This window comes from Podarcis muralis, chromosome 5, assembly GCF_964188315.1.
Source record: "Podarcis muralis chromosome 5, rPodMur119.hap1.1, whole genome shotgun sequence".
Taxonomy (NCBI): domain Eukaryota; kingdom Metazoa; phylum Chordata; class Lepidosauria; order Squamata; family Lacertidae; genus Podarcis; species Podarcis muralis.
Window position 1 is genome coordinate 97,398,765 of NC_135659.1, and position 19,834 is coordinate 97,418,598.

Consider the following 19,834-nt stretch of genomic DNA (forward strand, 5'->3'; position numbering starts at 1 on the left):
GAATCAAAACGTTTAAGGAAAAAATTAGAAAAACCTAGAATTTGTACAAAGCCTTAACGGGATGCCGGCTACAAACCTCGTTTCCCTGAACTATTCAGTTTCCTCAGAAGGAAATAGAAAAATCATAAACCTTAAATGACCAAAATTCAAAAAAAAAGGGGAGGTAGAACTCCCAAAAATTCTGAAGTCTTATAATCCTAGCTCGACCTAGGTGAAGCAAAGCACAGTAATAAAGGATTAAGGACTCAAAGGTCCTAATACTGAATTTACAAAAACGGTTTGAAAAACTAAATGGCAAGTTCACTGGTGTGGGCTGCGGCTTACGGCTGCCCAAAGGGACCTTAAGCAACTGGTGGCAACGTCTGTGCTGAATCCAGGTTTGACACAGGACTTGGTAATTCGACTGATTTATTTACAAGGCATTATACAACTCCTTGGCCAGGTTCTGAACCCTGCAGCAGAGTTCTTGTCCATCCAAGGTTAAGAAAGGGCAGGAGGAGGAGGAGCGCGGAGCCATGTCTAAAGTTAATCCATCACCTGTCACCGTTACATGAAGTCAAGGGTGACATTGGCTGACGATCCCCTGCGTTCCTTCGCCTTGATCTTAAGGGGAACTTATTTGCACGGTTCCTTCCTTCAGTTTGGAAACAGGTCAAGCGTCCTGACTGCTGCATTGATCCGAGACAAGCCCTTTCCTCCTCTTGAGCTCACGCCGGGCACCGGAAGCTGCAGTAGTCGGCCGATTTGAAGACGCTGTAGACATTCACCAAGGGGAACATGATGACAGCTCCAATCAGACCACCGAGCTGCTCCATCGCTCCGTACCACACGAGGGCGCTCTGGCTGTGGCCGCGAAGGATCACTCCCAGCATCACCTTGACGTACGCGAGGGTCCCGTTGAAGAGAACCCAGGAGATCACCTGTCGGCACAGAAAAGGTGCAGGTGTGTTTGAACCTCTGCCATTGCATTCCTTTCTTGGCCCAAAGCCAACAAATTATCACCTTCCCCTTTCATTATTCCATTAAGCACACAGAAGCGGCATTGGAACAAGCTAAACATTAACCTAGTTCAGAAATCTGCTTCCCACTTGGCTAGCCAGATACTTGAGATAAGGGCAATAATAATAAATAATAATAATAATTTATAATTTGTACCCCGCCACTCTGGGCAGCTTCCAACAAAGACAAAAAATACACTAAAATGTCACACATTAAAAACTTCCCTGAACACAGCTGCCTTCAGATGTCTTCTGAATGTCAGGTAGTTGTTTATTTCCTTGACATCTGGTGGGAGGGTGTTCCACAGGGCGGGTGCCACCACCGAAAAGGCCCTCTGCCTGGTTCCATGTTACCTCATTTCTCGCAGTGAGGGAACCGCCAGAAGGCCCTCAGCGCTGGACCTCAGTGTCCGGGTAGAACGATGGGGGTGGAGATGCTCCTTCAGGTATACTGGGCCGAGGCCATTTAGGGCTTTAAAGGTCAACACCTTTAATGAAAACATTAGCTTTCCTGTTCCCCACCCATCAGCAAATGGTGGTAGAGTGCTTTTAAACCTGGAGGCTCCATCTTGCCATCACCCTACATGCTCACAGGAAACTCAGTTCAAGAGGGCAATATCAGCAGGCTTGGGGGAATGGCAAAAATACAGAGAAGGGAAATTTTTCCAAACCCCAATGTGGTTTGGATGAAAATGAACCCCTCCAATAAGCACCCAAATGACCATTGAGCATGCTCAGTGGGCACAGAATGCTGATGATGGAGTGGCCGGGCGTGGGGTGGGAACAGGATGAGGTGACACGAAAAAGGGCCTGGCTGGCTGAGTACAAGCATTCCACGCTGCAACATTCTGTTGCAGGCTCCACTTCCCAATGGTCTGTGAGCGAGTGTTATGTAGCCCAAACTGTGCCAACCACACGTGAGAGGGAGGCATGCGCAGGCCCCACAGAACCCTCAAGGTTTGCAGAAGTACAAAACATGTTTGGGGCAAACAAAGCCCCAAAGGCTCAATAAGGACTGGTCGTGCTTTCTGAACAACATACTGAGCAACTGATGGACTGTTGGGGAATGGGAAACATAGCGAGAGGGATTAACTGGAGTGGGTAAAATCCTGAAGAGCATCACTCCCCTTTGTCTTGTGATAGGAATTTTGAGGTCTTAGATATATGTTCAATGTTCATAAGTGTACCAACCAAGCACGTACATAGATCAGCGCAGGGGGACCGACCTGGAACCATTTTTGATTCCCAAACTGTCCCAAACTGACCAAATGTTTTCTCTGCAAGGTCAAAGGAAAATGGAAGAGACTCCCCATTGTCTTTTCCTTCACAAATCCTGTCTTAAGGGTATGTCTGTGTTTGAATAAGGTGTGAGCCTGTGACCTGGCCCAGGAACTAAGTATTTATCATTACAAAAGAATGGCCAGGCTCCCCAGGCAATCCAATCAAGTAACCTGCCAGACAGGAGACTAACAATGACAGGAGAAAAACAACATTCAAATTTCTGTTTAGACCGCCTTTTTCTGTGATGTAGGTGCGATGTATCTGAGGGGTGGTCTTAGGTTACACCCCTTCTGTGATGTATGTATGATGTTTCTGGGGGTGGTCTTGATCTACAGGGTGGGAATTTCAAAAGTCTTTATAAGGCCTTGTGCGCCATTGTTCTGGGTTCCTCCTCCTCTCCTGCGGGTGAGGGGAGCACCCTGTTGCAACAGATCAATAAAGATCAGGCTTACTAGTTGCTTTGCTTCTCAGTATTCTCTGGTTGGCCTCTGTTATTTTCTCCTACCAATAGGGAACCTACGTAAGGACTCTATATGGGCTCTTGGATACCCCATAAGGGGAAAGGGGCAGATTTTTGTTTACAACAGTCTCAGGTCCCACTTGTCTTGGCTAGTAGCCAAGTAGATCTATCCTCCTCCAGGAACTGGCCTCATCTTCTTTCAGGGAGGAGGGGAGAAGCTGTAGGGCTTTCTATCTGGCCTTTGGGACTCTCCCTAGGCCCCACCCCTCCCTGTAGGCCCCACCCCCCTTTGGCCTCATCCTGTTCCCTCCTCGAACACTTTAGCTTGGCTGGAATTTGTCCTTGAACTGGCCGAACGCCTACCTCTTGCCTGAACGGAGGCTGGAGGAAATTGAATTTTCATATGCCTAGAATGGAGCCTGCTGAACAATTGCAAAATCTGCACCCAGTGCCCTGCCCCCGTTGACCCCAGGACACACCCACCACCGGCCCCTGGAAGGCTGCCTGGGGCAGAATGTGGACCTCGCAGCCAGTGAGGAACCGTTGCAGCCTTTGGGTCCTTGTCAAGACCCATTCTGGGTTAGGAAGTTTCCTGGACCCGTTTGCAAGGCTGCAGGGCACCCATCACGTCTCTGAGCAACATCCCTCTTGAGAATGCCAGAGCCTTTGGTGTAAGCTACTTACGATGAGTGCGTCCCCCCACTCTGAGTGGTTTAGGGGCGGGCAGGGGCTCAGGGCGGCCATGCCCATGTTGTAGGCGCCAAAGGCCGTCCCGGTGAATGCCAAGACACTCAAGAAGGCGAGGGACCTGGGGGAGGAGAGAGCAAAGGAAAGCATCAAGGCAAATAGGCAGCGAATTTCAAGCCAAATTGGGGTCAGGATTTCACATGGGATGAAGCCTCGAACAGAGAGCGGAGAGATTCAGAGCTCCTTCAGATGACCTATTTATTGAGCATCGTTGATTTGCATTCATCCTGATACTTTTGTACTGTTTTATTGTTGTTAGCCGCCCTGAGCCCGGCTTCGGCTGGGGAGGGCAGGATATAAATAAAAGTTATTAATTATTAATTATTATTATTATTATTATTTGATTGCACAAATCTCAAAGCAGAGGTTAGATTCTATCCAGCACTGATTTCCTTGCAGTGAGGTTACACAACAGCGATTCTTTTTGTCGTGCATTTGCTTACAGGGTGTTTATTTTGCTCTATAAGACGCACATTTTCCCTCCTAAAAAGTAAGGGGAAATGTCTGTGCATCTTATGGAGTAAATGCCTGGTCCCTGGAGCCAAATTGCCCAGGGGCGAAAAGCAGATCATGCTTTTTATTTTTTTTTGAAAGAGGGAAGTGGATGTTGAAACAAAGCCGCTGATCGGCAAGCGATCAGGAGGGAGATAAGGGACGCTAGAGATAAAGGAGGCTGCTCTGGAGGGGGGAGGTAAAATCCCATGGATCCTCAGGATTTTTGCATTGGGTCACCCCAAATTAACCATCAGATCACATAGCATGTCCATGGCTACAGCCTGCACCAAAAAAAATCACGCACCCACTGTTGCGTGGGGCCGCAATGGCGCAAAAATGTGGATACAAAGCACAGATCCACAGGGATCCTCAGGATTTTTGCATTGGGCTACCCCAAATTCACTGTCAAATCACATGTCTGTGGCCACAGCATGAACCACAAAATTCATACATCCACTGTTTCGTTCAGAATATTTTTTTTCTTGTTTTCCTCCTCTAAAAACTAGGTACGTCTTATGGTCAGGTGTGTCTTATGGAGCAAAAAATATGGCAACTCTAAGGAGCGGCGGACTTTGGGCTTTAAAATTTCAGTAGGGCCTGTGCGGCACCAAAAATTGGTGCCACCCCCCGCCTCTCACCTTCTCTCGTTCATCAGTGTTTCAGCGCCACCTGCAGTGCCCCCTCTGCTTGGCGCCTAATGTGGGCAAACTGGCTACACTTCCATAAACTTGCCTTGTTGCAGGATGAGAGGTGGCGCCTGATGTTATGTCCAGGAACAGGAAGGGAGACACTCCTTTACTTGGCAGGAAATGTTGCTGCTTGACTAATTGGATCTGGCTGATTGGTTATCTGGTTACGCAAATCCTCCGAGTTTTTGTCGCGATGTTTAAATAAATAAACCACTCTATTCTGCCTTAGCCGGACTACTCCTGGAATACTGTGTGTCCAGTTCTGGGCACCACAGTTTAAGAAGGATGTTGACAAGCTGGAAGGAGTGCAGAGGAGGGCGACTGAGATGGTCAAGGGTCTGGAAAGCAAGCCTAATGGGGAACGGTTGAAGGAGCTGGGTATGTTTAGCCTGGAAAAGAGGAGACTGAGAGGAGATATGAGAGCCATCTTCAAATATCTCAAGGGCTGTCACATGGAAGATGGAACAAGCTTGTTTTTTGCTGCTCTGGGGGGGGGGGTAGGCCCTGAACCAGCAGATTAAAATTATAAGAAAGGAGATTCCAACTAAACATTACAAAGAACTTTCTGATGGTTAGAGCTGTTTGACAGTGGAATAGTCTCCCATGGAAGACAGTGGACTCTCCTTCCTTGTAGGTTTTTAAGCAGAGGTTGGATGGCCATCTGTCATTGATAATAATAATATTATAATAATTTGTTATTTATACCCCGCCCATCCGGCTGGGTTTCCTCAGCCACTCTGGGCGGCTTCCAACAAAATATTAAAATACAGTAATACATCAAACATTAAAAGCTTCCCTAAACAGGGCTGCCTTCAGATGTCTTCTAAAAGTCTGGTAGTTGTTCTTCTCTTTGACATCTGGTGGGAGGGCGTTCCACAGGGCGGGTGCCACTACCGAGAAGGCTCTCTGCCTGGTTCCCTGTAACTTGGCTTCTCGCAGTGAGGGAACCGCCAGAAGGCCCTCAGCGCTGGACCTCAGTGTCCAGGCAGAACAATGGGGGTGGAGACACTCCTTCAGGTATCCCTTGTTGGGATTCCTGCATTGCAGGGGGCTGGACTACATGACGGGGGTCCCTTCCAACTCTACAGCCCAATGATCCTATGAAATGCAACCTTTCCTCATTGCGAGTTGCATCTCGAGCCTTCTTTAAGGGGGTGGTGGCAAAAGCAAGACATACCCATGAGGTAGAATCAACCCCAGAGCTCGGAGAACTCAAGAATTCTTGCCAAGGGGGGGGTGGGTACCTACCTGCTGGGCAGGAACGTAGAGATGCTGCAGGCAAGAGGGACAGCCATGGCACCCAGGGTGGTGGAGAGGTGGTAGGCTAAGTTGCTGTAGGGCAAGCAGGAGTAGCTCTGCACTGAGGGCAGGATTCCATACATCAAGGAGCTGCACCAAGTGATGAGGACATACATGAAGGCCAGCGTGGTCCAGGAGTAGACAACCTTCTCTGGAGCTCCTTCCTTGTCTTCTTTGGAGCAACTTTCTGCCTTTCCTTCCACGGGGAAGTTAGTGAACCCTTCTTTCAGCCCTCCATCCGCAGGGATCTTCCGGATGGAGTGCAGGGTGATCTCGCTGGCACAGAGTTTCTGCTCCGAAAGATCCCACACCCTGGGCAGGCGGTTGAGGAAGAAGAAAGCCACCAGGCAGGAGAACATCAGGCCGGACAGGATGAGGAAGAAGACCAGGCTGGAGAAGTTGGCGGGGGAGTAGCGGGTCTCTAGGCGGAAAGGGACAGGGTCGCCCGCGCTCACATTGCCCAAGGTGGCGTTGCTTCTGTGCGTGTGGTTGCTTGGGATGGCAACCTCAACACAGCTGGAGATCCCTGCTCCTTGCGCCAGAGCGAAGAGAGCAGGGACCAGCCCGCTGAGACCTTCCCCGATGAAGTAGGAGGTGATGTATCGAGGGTGGAAGCGAGCCATGAACGGCAGGAAGGTGACGGAGGAGGTGCAGTCCACCAGCGAGAGGCAGAAGGTCAAGATGAAGAAGGCCATGCTGTGGCGAGCCCCGCCGAAATCCACGGTGTAGTGCCACAGGAAGGCCAAGAGGAAGCAGGCCACGACTCCGGTGGAGACCACGACGCAGATGACGAGGGCCTCGCTCAGCAAGCCCGGCTTCCACTTGTGCATGAGGGTGATGAAAAGAGGTCCCACGTTGGCCAGCTGGATGATGATGATGAGATAGGAAGGCAGGTACCAGCCCTCGGGCAGGACGTTCACCAGCACCGGGAGCTCGACCCACACGCCGTTGATGGACATCCAGGAGCCGATCCCAAAGATACAAGCCAGCACGTGGGTGAGCAGAGCCATCTCGCTCCTCGGTGGTGTGCCTGCTGGAGAAGAGAGATGGGTCAGAGGAAGGTTTGCAGTTCCTCCCAGGCAACCATCTGGGAAGGCTTGAAGCTGAAGTCATGTAAAAAGGATCCCTGGACGGTTAAGTCCAGTCAAGTAACCTTTATTGGCATCACATAAGAACATTCAGAATACATTCAGAATAGACAGGCCAGTGAGACCCCAACGGCACAGTCACCCGCCAAAGGGCAGAAGAGGCGAGCAATCTGCCTCATCTCTGTGGGTTTCCAGCAAGGGCAGGATCCTGTAGCATACTTCGGTGACAAAAAAATCAAATAGAGGAGCTTAGTTACTGTCTTGGTCAGCTCCTGGTCTCTCCCCTGTAATAAGAACTGCATGACCTCCGTCTCTGGTTTCCATGTTGGAATACGTAGATGGTCTAGACTACAAAAGGGCTGCTGCTGCCCAGCAGAGAGCACTGTTCACATTCTTTTAAAGTGCTTTTTAATTGTGTGTTGTTGTTTTAAAAATAATAGTTTTTAACTGTTTTTATGTGTTTTGGGGGGCGTTATTCAGCTGGTGCTGTTTATATTTTGATTATGTATTTGTGTTTTTATATTGTGGGTTTTGGCTTGTGAACCGCCCTGAGACTCATGGGTCTAGGGCAGCATAGAAATATTATTATTATTATTATTATTATTATTATTATTATTATTATTAATAGATGTTCCTTGGGATTCCTCCCAACTCTCCAGTTCTATGACTCTATGAGTAGATAGGCTACTGCCTGATCTCATGTTACTCATTCATTTATTTTTACATTTATACCCCACTGTTCCTCCAAGAAACTCAAGGTGGCATACATATTTCTCCTCCCCACTTTCTCCTCACAGTGACCCTGTGAGGTAGATTAGGCTAAGACGTGGTGACTGGCTCAAGGCTCGCGAGCGAGTGGGGATTCGAACTCTGGTCTCCCACGTCTTAGTCAAACACTCTAACCACCACACCACACTGCCTCCTGCTTCTTATGTGGTGGGGTTTCTCCAGCAATATCTTCCAAGTTGAATATGGCAGCGGGAATCCTGGCAGGGGCCAGGCGTTCAGAACACGGGACACCAGTTCTGTGCCAGTGACGCCAGCTGCCTGCTTGTGTCCAGACCCAGTTTAAAGCCAGCACTTTGGGTACCCATCTTTTCCCCATACAATCCCCCCAGAGAGCGGAGAAATGCCCCAATGTCCTGTTGCTCCCATGGGTCTCCATGCCCTCGCTGCCCAAGGCTGTGAGGTTGGTTGGATTGCTAATTTCTTAAAAGAAAGAAAAAATGGAGAAGGATGGACGCAGCGCTCCAATCGCCTCGTAGAATCATAGAATCATAGAGTTGGAATAGACCACAAGGGCCATCGAGTCCAACCCCCTGCCAAGCAGGAAACACCATCAGAGCACTCCTGACATATGGCTGTCAAGCCTCTGCTTAAAGACCTCCAAAGAAGGAGACTCCTCCACACTCCTTGGCAGCAAATTCCACTGTCGAACAGCTCTTACTGTCAGGAAGTTCTTCCTAATGTTTAGGTGGAATCTTCTTTCTTGTAGTTTGGATCCATTGCTCCGTGTCCGCTTCTCTGGAGCAGCAGAAAACAACCTTTCTCCCTCCTCTATGTGACATCCTTTTATATATTTGAACATGGCTATCATATCACCCCTTAACCTCCTCTTCTCCAGGCTAAACATGCCCAGCTCCCTTAGCCGTTCCTCATAAGGCATCGTTTCCAGGCCTTTGACCATTTTGGTTGCCCTCCTCTGGACACGTTCCAGTTTGTCAGTGTCCTTCTTGAACTGTGGTGCCCAGAACTGGACACAGTACTCCAGGTGAGGTCTGACCAGAGCAGAATACAGTGGCACTATTACTTCCCTTGATCTAGATGCTATACTCCTATTGATGCAGCCCAGAATTGCATTGGCTTTTTTAGCTGCCGCTTCACACTGTTGGCTCATGTCAAGTTTGTGGTCAACCAAGACTCCTAGATCCTTTTCACATGTACTGCTCTCAAGCCAGGTGTCCCCCATCTTGTATTTGTGCCTCTCTCTTTTTTTTGCCCAAGTGCAATACTTTACATTTCTCCCTGTTAAAGTTCATCTTGTTTGTTTTGGCCCAGTTCTCTAATCTGTCAAGGTCGTTTTGAAGTGTGATCCTGTCCTCTGGGGTGTTAGCCACCCCTCCCAGTTTGGTGTCATCTGCAACTTTGAGCAGGATGCCCTTGAGTCCATCAGCCAAGTCGTTGATAAAGATGTTGAATAAGACCGGGCCCAAGACAGAACCCTGTGGCACCCCACTAGTCACTCTTCTCCAGGATGAAGAGGAACCATTGATGAGCACCCTTTGGGTTCGGTCAGTCAGCCAGTTACAAATCCACTGGGTCTCCTTGTCTGAGAAACATCGCAGTGCTAAAAACTGCTTAGAAATATTAATGATTATGTAGTACAGTGGGGGGGGGGAATGCCTTAAATAAACTCAATCAATCAAAATGGGCTGATAACGACCTTAAGAACTTGGGGCCACCTCTACTCTTTCAAGAAGCACATAATGCTCGTTCTACTGCTGCAAAATGAGATGTTGAAAACAAGTTTGCTTAAGATAAACCTCATCATAAAACCAGCAGTTTTTTAAAAAACATATACAGTACATTGCGAAATAAAACAGCACATTCCAATACAAGTCAAATGCTTGGATAGGCTGGCTCAAATACCTCAAATGTCCTCTAGGCCTCCCACCCTCAGACTTTGACTCTCAGCTCTCGGAAACCTGGAAGCGTTGCGCAAGAAAACCACACGGGCTCAAAGTGCAGGATGCGTGATTCATGCAAAGACTGTAAGTGGAGCTGCAGGGAACAAGATTAGCAGCATCTTCCAGAGGGCTGTACCAATGCTAGCCCGAATCAGAGTAGACCCATTGAGAGTAACAAATGACCATCTGTCGGGCTTTCTTCAGCTGCGGTTCCTGCATTGCTATATATATATATATATATATATATATATATATATATATATAATTACATTTTTCTGTTTTAAAATTTAAAATACTCATTTAAACATCCTTAAGATATCAATGACTTTCCTTCTTCCCTTTCCATGGTTCATTTTGCATATCATAAATCCCTGCATATTTTACAAAAACTCTACCAAACAGTATTCCATTATTACAGCCATCAAAACTTATTTGTACTGTCGATCTTAATGCTGCCATTTTCAAGTGCACACAATTTCCCCCCATGTATTCAATAAATATTTTCCAATCTTCTCTAAATGCTTGTTCTTCTCATTCTCTTATTCTGTATGTTAAGTCTTCCAGCTGCGCATATTCCATCAGTTTAAGTTGCCATTCTTCTTTGGTTGCGACCTCGCTTGTTTTCCATTTTGGGGCTAACAAAACATGGGCCGCAGTAGTGGCATACATAAATAACCTTTTTTGACACCTGGGAATTTCCACCTGGACTCTGTTTTTTTTTGGGGGGGGAAAGTACTTTTAAACATCTTTTTTCAATTCGTTATGGATTATTTCCCAGCACACTTTTACCCTTTTACAAGCCCACCACATGTGAAAGAACATTCCCTCAACCTCATTGCATCTCAAGTTCCTGCATTGCAGGGGGTCAGACTACATGAGCCTTGGGGGTCTCTTCCAGCTCTGAGATTCCACCTGCATCAACACAACCATCTGCCCCAGCTGCAACAAAACATGTCTCTCCCTTATCCATCTCTACAGCCACAGCAGGCGCTGTAACTCTCTGATGGTTTGACGTCACCCACAACAGAGCACTCCTCCATCGTCTCCTGAGATGGACGGATGCCAGCATACACCACTTACTTAGTGCCATTAATTTATCCGGGTCTACTCCGAGTCAGACTTAGCTGGAGGCAAGTCATTGCTTTTAACCATGCGCTATGCGCAAAATGTGACGCGGGTGGCGCTGTGGGTTAAACCACAGAGCCTAGGACTTGCCGATCAGAAGGTCGGTGGTTTGAATCCCCACAACGGGGTGAGCTCCCGTTGCTCGGTCCCTGCTCCTGCCAACCTAGCAGTTCGAAAGGACGTCCAAGTGCAAGTAGATAAATAGGTACCACTCCGGTGGTGCGCTGCTCTGGTTCACCAGAAGCGGCTTAGTCATGCTGGCCACATGACCCGGAAGCTGTACGCCGGCTCCCTTGGCCAATAAAGCGAGATGAGCGCCGCAACCCCAGAGTCGGCCACGACTGGACCTAATGGTCAGGGGTCCCTTCACCTTTACCTATGCACAAAATGCAGACCATGTCTTTGATTCCACCTACCTTCAGTGATGGAAGCAGATCTCCAACTTCACTTTCCTAGGAGAACAAGGGTGACCTCCTTCCGCTCTTGCCCTCACAGCAGGAAAAGGTCCCAGGGCATCCTGAACCCAGTGCCTTTCCTCATTTATCCCAACCCAGCAGAACCTGCAAAGGTGCAAGACCATTTGCGTGCTCAAGACATGGACCGGGAAATGCTGAGGCTGGTTTCTGCTCAGGCAGGTTCTTTAGAAATCCTTGGGTGTCTTCCAGAAGCTCCGCCTTGAAACTGGAGCCTCAGAAGCACCAAGATTGGCCTCCGTCCGCCCCAAAGGCACTATTGATATTTGATGAAGTGGCTAAGCCAGCTCAGCTGGATATATTATGGCTGCCGGGAGCTATTAATCCCTCTCTTCTGCCCAGGCTGATCCGCAGAGTGCAGAGTGGCAGATCCTGCCCTTTGGAACTCCCTGCCAATTGATGCTAAGCAGAGGGTGTCGCTGCATCCCTCCTTTGGCACCTGCCAAAGAGCTTTCTGCTCAAGCAAACCCACCCACCCATTAAAATCCATTGTTGTATATTGCTTTAAATGTTTGTTTTGCTATTGGGATTGCAGCTCCATTCGTGTTTCTCAAGCTGACCGTAATAAATTTCATGTTTCAAGTCAAGTTTATTCTATTTTAATCCGTTATTTTAGCTTATAATTTACATTTCCCCTCCTATTTTTAAAAAACTTTGATCATTTCAATGCAAATTTTATGTTCTTTGGGGGTGGTTTACTCACATTAGACGCACAGGAATTAATTGCATTAAGTAGGTTGTAGCACCCTTGTAAGGGACACCCCAAAGGACATCTAGTCCACCCCCCGCAACGCAGGAACCACAGCTAAATGAACATGACTAAGTTAGGCCCAGTAATTTCAGTGGGTCTACTCTGAGTAAGTCAATCAGGGTGCAGTGTTTCAGACTAGGACCTGGAAGAGACCAGGGTTCAAATCGCCTTGCTTAGTCATGAACCTCGCTGGGTCATCTTGGGCCAGTCACTGCTTCTTAAGCCTAAACTACCTCACAGGGTTGCTGTGGGGGTCAGATGAGGAGGTTAAGAGAACCACAGACACTAACTTGAGCTCCTTGCAGATAAAGTGGGATGGAATTGCAATAAAATAAATACATAAATCTTAGTTGGCTGTCACCCTTTGGAAACCGCTTTGAAGTTTTATTTGCAATTAAGCAGCATGCACATTTATTTTATTTTATTTTCTGACAAATAAAAATCCTGGTCAGGGGCATTAACATTATTACTTGCCTGCTTACACCACAGAGGTCTCAACTTTTTTTTTTTTACACCATTTTAAAGACTGCAAGTGTAGATTAAAAGCAAACAGACATTATAGTACATGGAGAGGCTCTGCATTTGCTAGTTCCACTCGCCAACCTCTGCCTCCCCCATCAGACCTTCTCATTTCCCCCCCAAAATGCACCTTCCCAATCTGGTTTCCGAAGCTGCTGCTCTCTTCCATTCTGCACACTCCTAAGCCCAACAAACACAGCTGGTGACCAGGAATTGTGGGAGATGTAGTCCAGCAACACCTGGACGGCCACAGGTGAGCTGCCTCTGTTTTGAAGTTTCGTAGGTTTCAGTGGAGTTAACCACAAACCAATCTTTCTCAATGAAACCTGTGGTTGTTGTCTTTTAAATGTCCTTAAATTACGACTGCATCCTGCCCTAACAATTATTTTGAAGAGTGTTCTAGGCTATAGGAAGAAAAATCAGGTCCTATATCCACCTACATGGGAGCAAGTCTCACTGAGCTCTGTGGGAATTCCTTCTGAGTAAGCTTGTTTCCTTTGGCCACCTCATGAGAAGAGAAGACTCCCTGGAAAAGACCCTGGTGTCGGGAAAGATGGAGGGCACAAGGAGAAGGGGATGACAGAGGACGAGATGGTTGGACAGTGTTCTCAAAGCTACCAGCATGAGTTTGACCAAACTGCGGGAGGCAGTGGAAGACAGAAGTGCCTGGCATGCTCTGGTCCAGGGGGTCACAAAGAGTTGGACACGACTAAATGACTAAACAACAACAAGCTTGTTTAGAGTTGCACCGCAAGGCAGGTCTCTGCCCTGAGGAGGCTGCACTCCAAAAAGGCAAAGGAGAAAACTAAAGGAGGAGATTCAGTTCGAGAATTTTGCCTTCAGTCCTGCACCCACTTAAAGGTAAAGGGACCCCTGACCATTAGGCGTTTAAAAGGGGAATGCAAACTTTGCTCAGTAAAGGAACTGGCTAACACAAGGTAAAGGTAAAGGGACCCCTGACCATTAGGTCCAGTCGTGGCCAACTCTGGGGTTGCGGCGCTCATCTCACTTTACTGGCCGAGGGAGCCGGCATACAGCTTCCGGGTCATGTGGCCAGCATGACTAAGCCGCTTCTGGCGAACCAGAGCGGTGCACGGAAACGCCGTTTACCTTCCCGCCGGAGCGGTACCTATTTATCTACTTGCACTTTGATGTGCTTTTGAACTGCTAGGTTGGCAGGAGCAGGGACCGAACAACGGGAGCTCACCCCATTGCAAGGATTTGAACCACAGATCTTCTGATCGGCAAGTCCTAGGCTCTGTGGTTTAACCCGCAGCGCCACCCGCGTCCCCCTGCACCCACTTACCTGGAACTAAAAAGCACTGAAGTCAACGAGACTGCTTCACAGCTTGTGTGCATAGGGTTGTGCTGCTGATCTTAAATCCTTCCAATGTCAGTCTTAGCTCAGTCATTGTGTCTCATCCTCACCTACCTCACAGGGTCGTCGTGAGGACAAAATGTGAGAGCTTCTTGTATGGTTACCCTGAATTCCTCGTAGGAAGGACAACATACTAATGTGGTAAGTAACATTTTAAGGGTTGTTCTGGAGAAAGGGGCTGGGTTCCAATCTCTGTTCAGTCATAAGGCTGATGAGCAGACTTAATATCCACTTCATATCTCTCCATCTGGCCTACTTTAAAGGATTGGTGTTCCTGCTGCTGCAGCTGCTATGAGGAACCTCCCAAAAGTCTTTGAAACAATGGAAGGATTTAATTCATAAAGAGAGTCGCCAAGCATGTGTCTAATCAATCTTTTCATTGCTGCTGACTCACCCTTTGCACAACGAATTAAATCTCTGTTTCTCTCTTTCCGGAAACAGGCAGACAATACTCTTCAGACAACCGAGAACGTGTGGCAGAAAGCAGGGAGGGAAGAGGGAGGAATGAAAGAGTTTTAGCCAAAGCCAAGGTTCCCTCTCTTAAAATTCCAGCCCTGATTTTCCCCAGCTCCCATCCAGCAACTCTTCACAATTAAGGCTGAAGCCCTAATTTAATTTACACTTTGGAACTCTGCGCCTATTGATATCAGACAGGCACCTTCACTGTGCACTTTCTGGCCCCTGCTTAAAACATTTTTGCCTAGAGAAGCCCAGACATTTAGAAAGTTGATGTGAGTTTTAATTGGTTCTTTATCTGTTGTTATTTTAACTTTTTGAAAGTCTTTAGTTATTGCTGTTAACTTTTCTCACTGATGATTTTGTCGTTATACCTTTTTTTGTAAATGGCTTTGAGGTTGCTGTTGTTACACTCAAGTGGTGTATAAAATTTATGATATAAAAATAATCATTTACCTGGGAGGAAGCCCCACTGGATCTAAAAGGAGCTACCGGTACTTCTGAGTGGACAAGTTTAGGATCGGTTGCACTTTAAAGGGCTGCAACCCTTCTTCCTGCATTCATCCTGATTTTCTTGCAAGGCATTTTTACATCTTCACATTAATCATTTGCCCATTACACTCTTTTCAGTGCATTTCCTCATTGCTTCCCTTGTCATTTTCTTTCCTTTTTTTGTAAAAAGGTGGATCTGTTGTACCAAGTTGACAGAACCCTTTAAACCACTTTAATTGTGCAACCCTAAATTTATGGTAGGTGTTTGCATCACTCCTGCAAGTGCCAGTCTGGAGGCACCCAAAAAAAGTGTTTGCTTATTCCTTTAGATTGAAGTACAACCAGGATTGTACTGTACTGCAATGCATCCGTTGCACAGATGAATTAAGCAAAACGAGCAAGTGAACCCATTAAGCGTGAACTTAAAAATATTTTGCAGAAAAGGGAAAGAAGCTACAAACTTGTACGAAGTAGGATATCGTTGCGTCTGTGTCCCAGCCTCCAACTTCCTGGTTCATTTGAGGAAGCAAATGTCATTAGCATATTAAGTAGGGAATGCTGTGAGTGGTAATTCTACCTGGAGCACAGTGAGTCAGGTTGTGGTATTCTAACTTTGTTTGTGTCTTTGAAGGAGGAAATTGAGCCAAAGGGGGAAACCAAGGAAAGGCGTAATGTATGGTTACCAGACAACCCGTTTCCTGGGGATAGTCCCCAGATTTACCGTATTTTTCACTCTATAAGACACACCTTTTCTCCTTCAAAAATTAAGGGGAAATGTGTGTGCGTCTTATGGAGTGAATGCAGGCTCCTTGGCTTCAGCGATAGCAACGCGAAGCCTCCGAAGCGCAGAGGGAGAGCTCCCCCCGCGCTCCGGAGGCTTTGCATTGCTTTCACTGAAGCCGCCTGAAGCCCCCAGAGCGTAGCGCAAACTCCCGCTGCGCTCCGGGGGCTTCAGGCAGCTATCTGTGACCCTTCAAAGTGCAGCAGGAGTTCCCGCTGTTCTCCGAAGGCTTGCGGATAGCTGCCTGAAGCCTGGAGTGTGAGAGGGGGCGGTGCACACCGATCCCTCTTGCTCTCCAGGCTTCGCTTCGCTGGAGAGGCGCTGCACAGTTTTCCCTCTCTGCGCAGCTCCCCTTCAGCGAAGCGGGAGGAGAAATGGAAGGGGCTCCGTTTCTCCTGCCACTTCGCTGAAGGGGCGCTGAGCAGAGAGGGGGAGATTTTTTTTTCCTGCTCCCCCTCCTATGGTCTGGTGTGTCCTATAGAGCAAAAAATACGGTACATATCTGTCCCCAGACAAAATCCATCCCTGCAATGCCCCCGGATTTCATTTAATGTCCCTGGATTTATATTTTAAGTGTTGCAGATTTACTGTCATACCTCGGGTTACAGCTGCTTCAGGTTGCGTTTTTTCAGGTTGCAGACCACCGAAACCCAGAAGTACCGGAACGGGTTATATGCTATATGAATATATGCTATATGGTAATTTATAGACCTAATAGGTCTCCAAAGCCATTTGCTCATGTTGTCGTGCAACCAGTCCATGCAGAATGTAGGCACCCTATATATAGCAAACTAAGGCCCGGGGGCCAGATCCGGTCCAATCACCTTCTAAATCTGGCCCACAGACGTTCCGGGAATCAGCGTGCTTTTACATGAGTAGAATGTGTCCTTTTATTTAAAATGCATCTCTGGGTTATTTGTGGAGCATAGGAATTTGTTCATTTCCCCCCCAAAAATATAGTCCGGACTCCACAAGGTCTGAGGAACAGTGGAGTGGCCCCCTGCTGAAAAAGTTTGCTGACCCCTGACTTCCATCATAGGAGCCTACACAACACAACACAAAACACTCTTGCTGTATGTACGGTTTTATTTTATTTGTTTTTTACCTTACATTTTGGATATGTACGTCCAGTTTTTTTCCTTTAATTTTTTTTGGGCCCCCCCAAGAAACTGGGGCCCTAAAGTATAGCTTGTTTAGCTTATACGTAAATCCGGCACTGCCTTTGACACCTGAGAGATGTTTGTTTCCAGGGCTCACCCAATTCCTGTGCCTGTAATCTGTTTTATCTGTTTTTAATTGTCATAGCCAGCTTTGCAAATGGGCAGGTAATTAATTTAATCACCCTCACCATCTCTTGCAAATTGAACCAGGAAGAGTGCTCAATAAACAGGTATTCTAGAAGCCACCAGAATGTGCTGTGCTGCCAAGAGATTCTGGTTCCATAAGATCCTGGGCATTCGATGGAGCAGATTTTCTCGAAAGCATGTGGGCTGCAGAACACCCAGAAACCAAGAGGGTGAGTCAAGAAAACTTCCAATGTTACTCTTTCCTCCAACCCGTGACTAGGAAAACCAGAATAAAACAATCCTGTGTAACCCTGTGGTTCCTGGGAGGATGTCCCAGTGGCTGTAGGAAATAGGGATCCACTTTCTGTGATCCACTCTCAGGCAGCTTCTCCTCTTTTTACATACCGTATAAACTCGAGTATAAGCCGACCCGAATATAAGCTGAGGCACCTAATTTTTTTTTTTAAAAAAAATTTTATTGATCAGTTTCCACATAACAAATTATCAAACCATATAATCACATACATTATGTTTATTCAAAACCTGCCAAGGAGTCCAATTCATTTTGTTGTCTTTTTAGATAATTTGTAAAAAGTTCCCATTCCTCCTTGAAGTCACAGTTGTCTCGCGATTTGTAAGTCAATTTGGCCAGTTCCGAGGCACCTAATTTTACCACAAAAAACTGGGGAAACTTATTGACTCGAGTATAACCCGAGGGGGGCTTTTTCAGCATCAAAAAATGTGCTGAAAAAGTCGGCTTATACTCGAGTATATACAGTATATATATATATAATTTTTTTTATTTATTTTCCATTTAAAATTATACATTCACACCAAATTTTCTACAGTGGTACCTCAGGTTAAGTACTTAATTTGTTCCGGAGGTCCGTTGTTAACCTGAAACTGTTCTTAACCTGAAGCACCACTTTAGCTAATGGGGCCTCCCGCTGCCGCTGTGCGATTTCTGTTCTCATCCTGAAGCAAAGTTCTTAACCTGAAGCACTATTTCTGGGTTAGCAGAGTCTGTAACCTGAAGTGTATGTACGGTAACCTGAAGCGTATGAAACCTGAGGTACCACTGTATTTATTTTCCATTTTCCATTTATTTTTATTTATTTTCCATTTAAAATTATACATTCACATCATTATCCACTTTACCACCCTGGCTCTTTATAGCCTGTCGACTTCCCTCCCTCCCACTTAAAAGGCGAATCTTTGAATATTTTGCACTTTCCGAAGCAACATGAAAACCGGGAGCACGGCCATCCTTTGAAACCAGCGCATTTCTGAATTTTGCAATGCAATTCTCTAAGCAAACCACGTTTCCAAAAATGCACCTCTTAGATGAAAGTGCGAATAAAAATGAATACGTTGGCAAAATTATCACACAGAAACACATTCTATTAGGGGGCGCTGCTTGCAAAATATATGATGCGTTTGTCAAAACCACACATAACATGCATGTTGTAGGCGAAAGTCGCACAAAAATGCTGATGGATTTCCAAAAGGATTTGCTTTTTTAGATGCAAAATGTAGATTTAAGACTAGAAGGAGAAACTGTGAGGGCATAAATTGACAGATCCTTCCCTCCCTATGTGTGTGGAAGTCTGACCAAGGGGTAGCATGGGAAGATGAGGCTGTCATAACAAATCCACTTGTACAAAATCTTAAAATTGCACAACCAGAAATTTACAATAGGTGATTGAATAGCAACAGCCTGGAAGTTCCCCACCCCCGGAAGGGAATTTAAGGCTGTAATTCTATTACACTTTCCCAGGAGTAAGCATAAAGCACTGAACATAGCAGGACTTTCATTTGGCTGAGAATAAACAATGGCATAGGATCTGTATCTTATTTTCCATTCTTTTAATAATTTCAATGGGGGGGACGACAAGAAATTTTCCGTACTGGATGCCACCTGACCTTGCTACGCCACTGCATAGGATTGCACCATAACTGCAAAAGTTTTTCTTTAAAGGCTGTAACAGAGCAGAGATAACTTTATAAAGCTATGCAGGGGTGACATCTAGTGGCTTCTAGTTGCAAAAGCTGCAAATAAGAAAAAGAAAGAAAGAAAGAAAGAAAGAAAGAAAGAAAGAAAGAAAGAAAGAAAGATAGATTCTGGGCATCAGAGCTGATTTTATGTAAACTGTGTTATTTTTACTGTTGTTAGCCGCTCTGAGCCCTGCTTATTATTATTATTATTATTATTAGTAGTAGTAGTAGTAGTAGTAGTAGTAGTAGTAGTATGGCTTTTTTCTTTCAAGCTATTTCATCCAAGTATCATCTCATGGAAAAGTGCCTGCTTTCCATCTTCTGTTCTACATACAACAACCATGTGAGGTAGAGTAGTTGCTTTGGAAAACGATAACCAGGCATCCGCACAACATGATCAGTCCAACGAAGTTGATGTTGAAGAATCATTGCTCCAACACTGGTGAACTTTGCTTATTCCAGTACACTGGTATTGGTTTGCGTGTCTTCCAAAGTGATGCGTACAATTTTTAGGAGACACCGTTGATGGATTCTTTCGAGGAGTTGGAGATGGTGTTTGTATGTGGTCGATGTTTCACAAGCATACAGTAAGGTTGGTAGTACAATAGCTTTGTAAACAAGCAGTTTTGTTTCCCTGCGAATGTCCCGATCCTCAAACACTCTACACTTCAGTCGGGAGAAAGCTGCACTTGCAGAGCTCAGGCGATGCTGGATTTCAGCATCAATGTCGCCACTTGTGGAAAGACTGCCTAGGTAGGAGAAGTGATGCAAATGTGTCCCTAGTGGACTGTGGGTACCACAGTTAAGAAGGATGCTGAGAAATTGGAATGGGTC

The 19,834-nt window shown here is 46.4% G+C and overlaps 1 protein-coding gene across 1 annotated transcript; it reads right to left on the reverse strand.

Moving 5' to 3' along the window:
* Positions 1 to 391: 391 nt before the first annotated feature.
* Positions 392 to 11,484, reverse strand: SLC52A3 (solute carrier family 52 member 3). Its single transcript, XM_028732051.2, has 4 exons — positions 11,286 to 11,484; positions 5,919 to 7,002; positions 3,424 to 3,547; positions 392 to 920 (listed from the first exon to the last, which is right to left on the reverse strand). The coding sequence occupies exons 2-4, from the start codon at positions 6,977 to 6,979 to the stop codon at positions 708 to 710; spliced, it is 1,398 nt and encodes a 465-aa protein (XP_028587884.2). The 5' UTR covers positions 6,980 to 7,002; positions 11,286 to 11,484; the 3' UTR covers positions 392 to 707.
* Between the last annotated feature and the right edge of the window lie 8,350 nt (positions 11,485 to 19,834).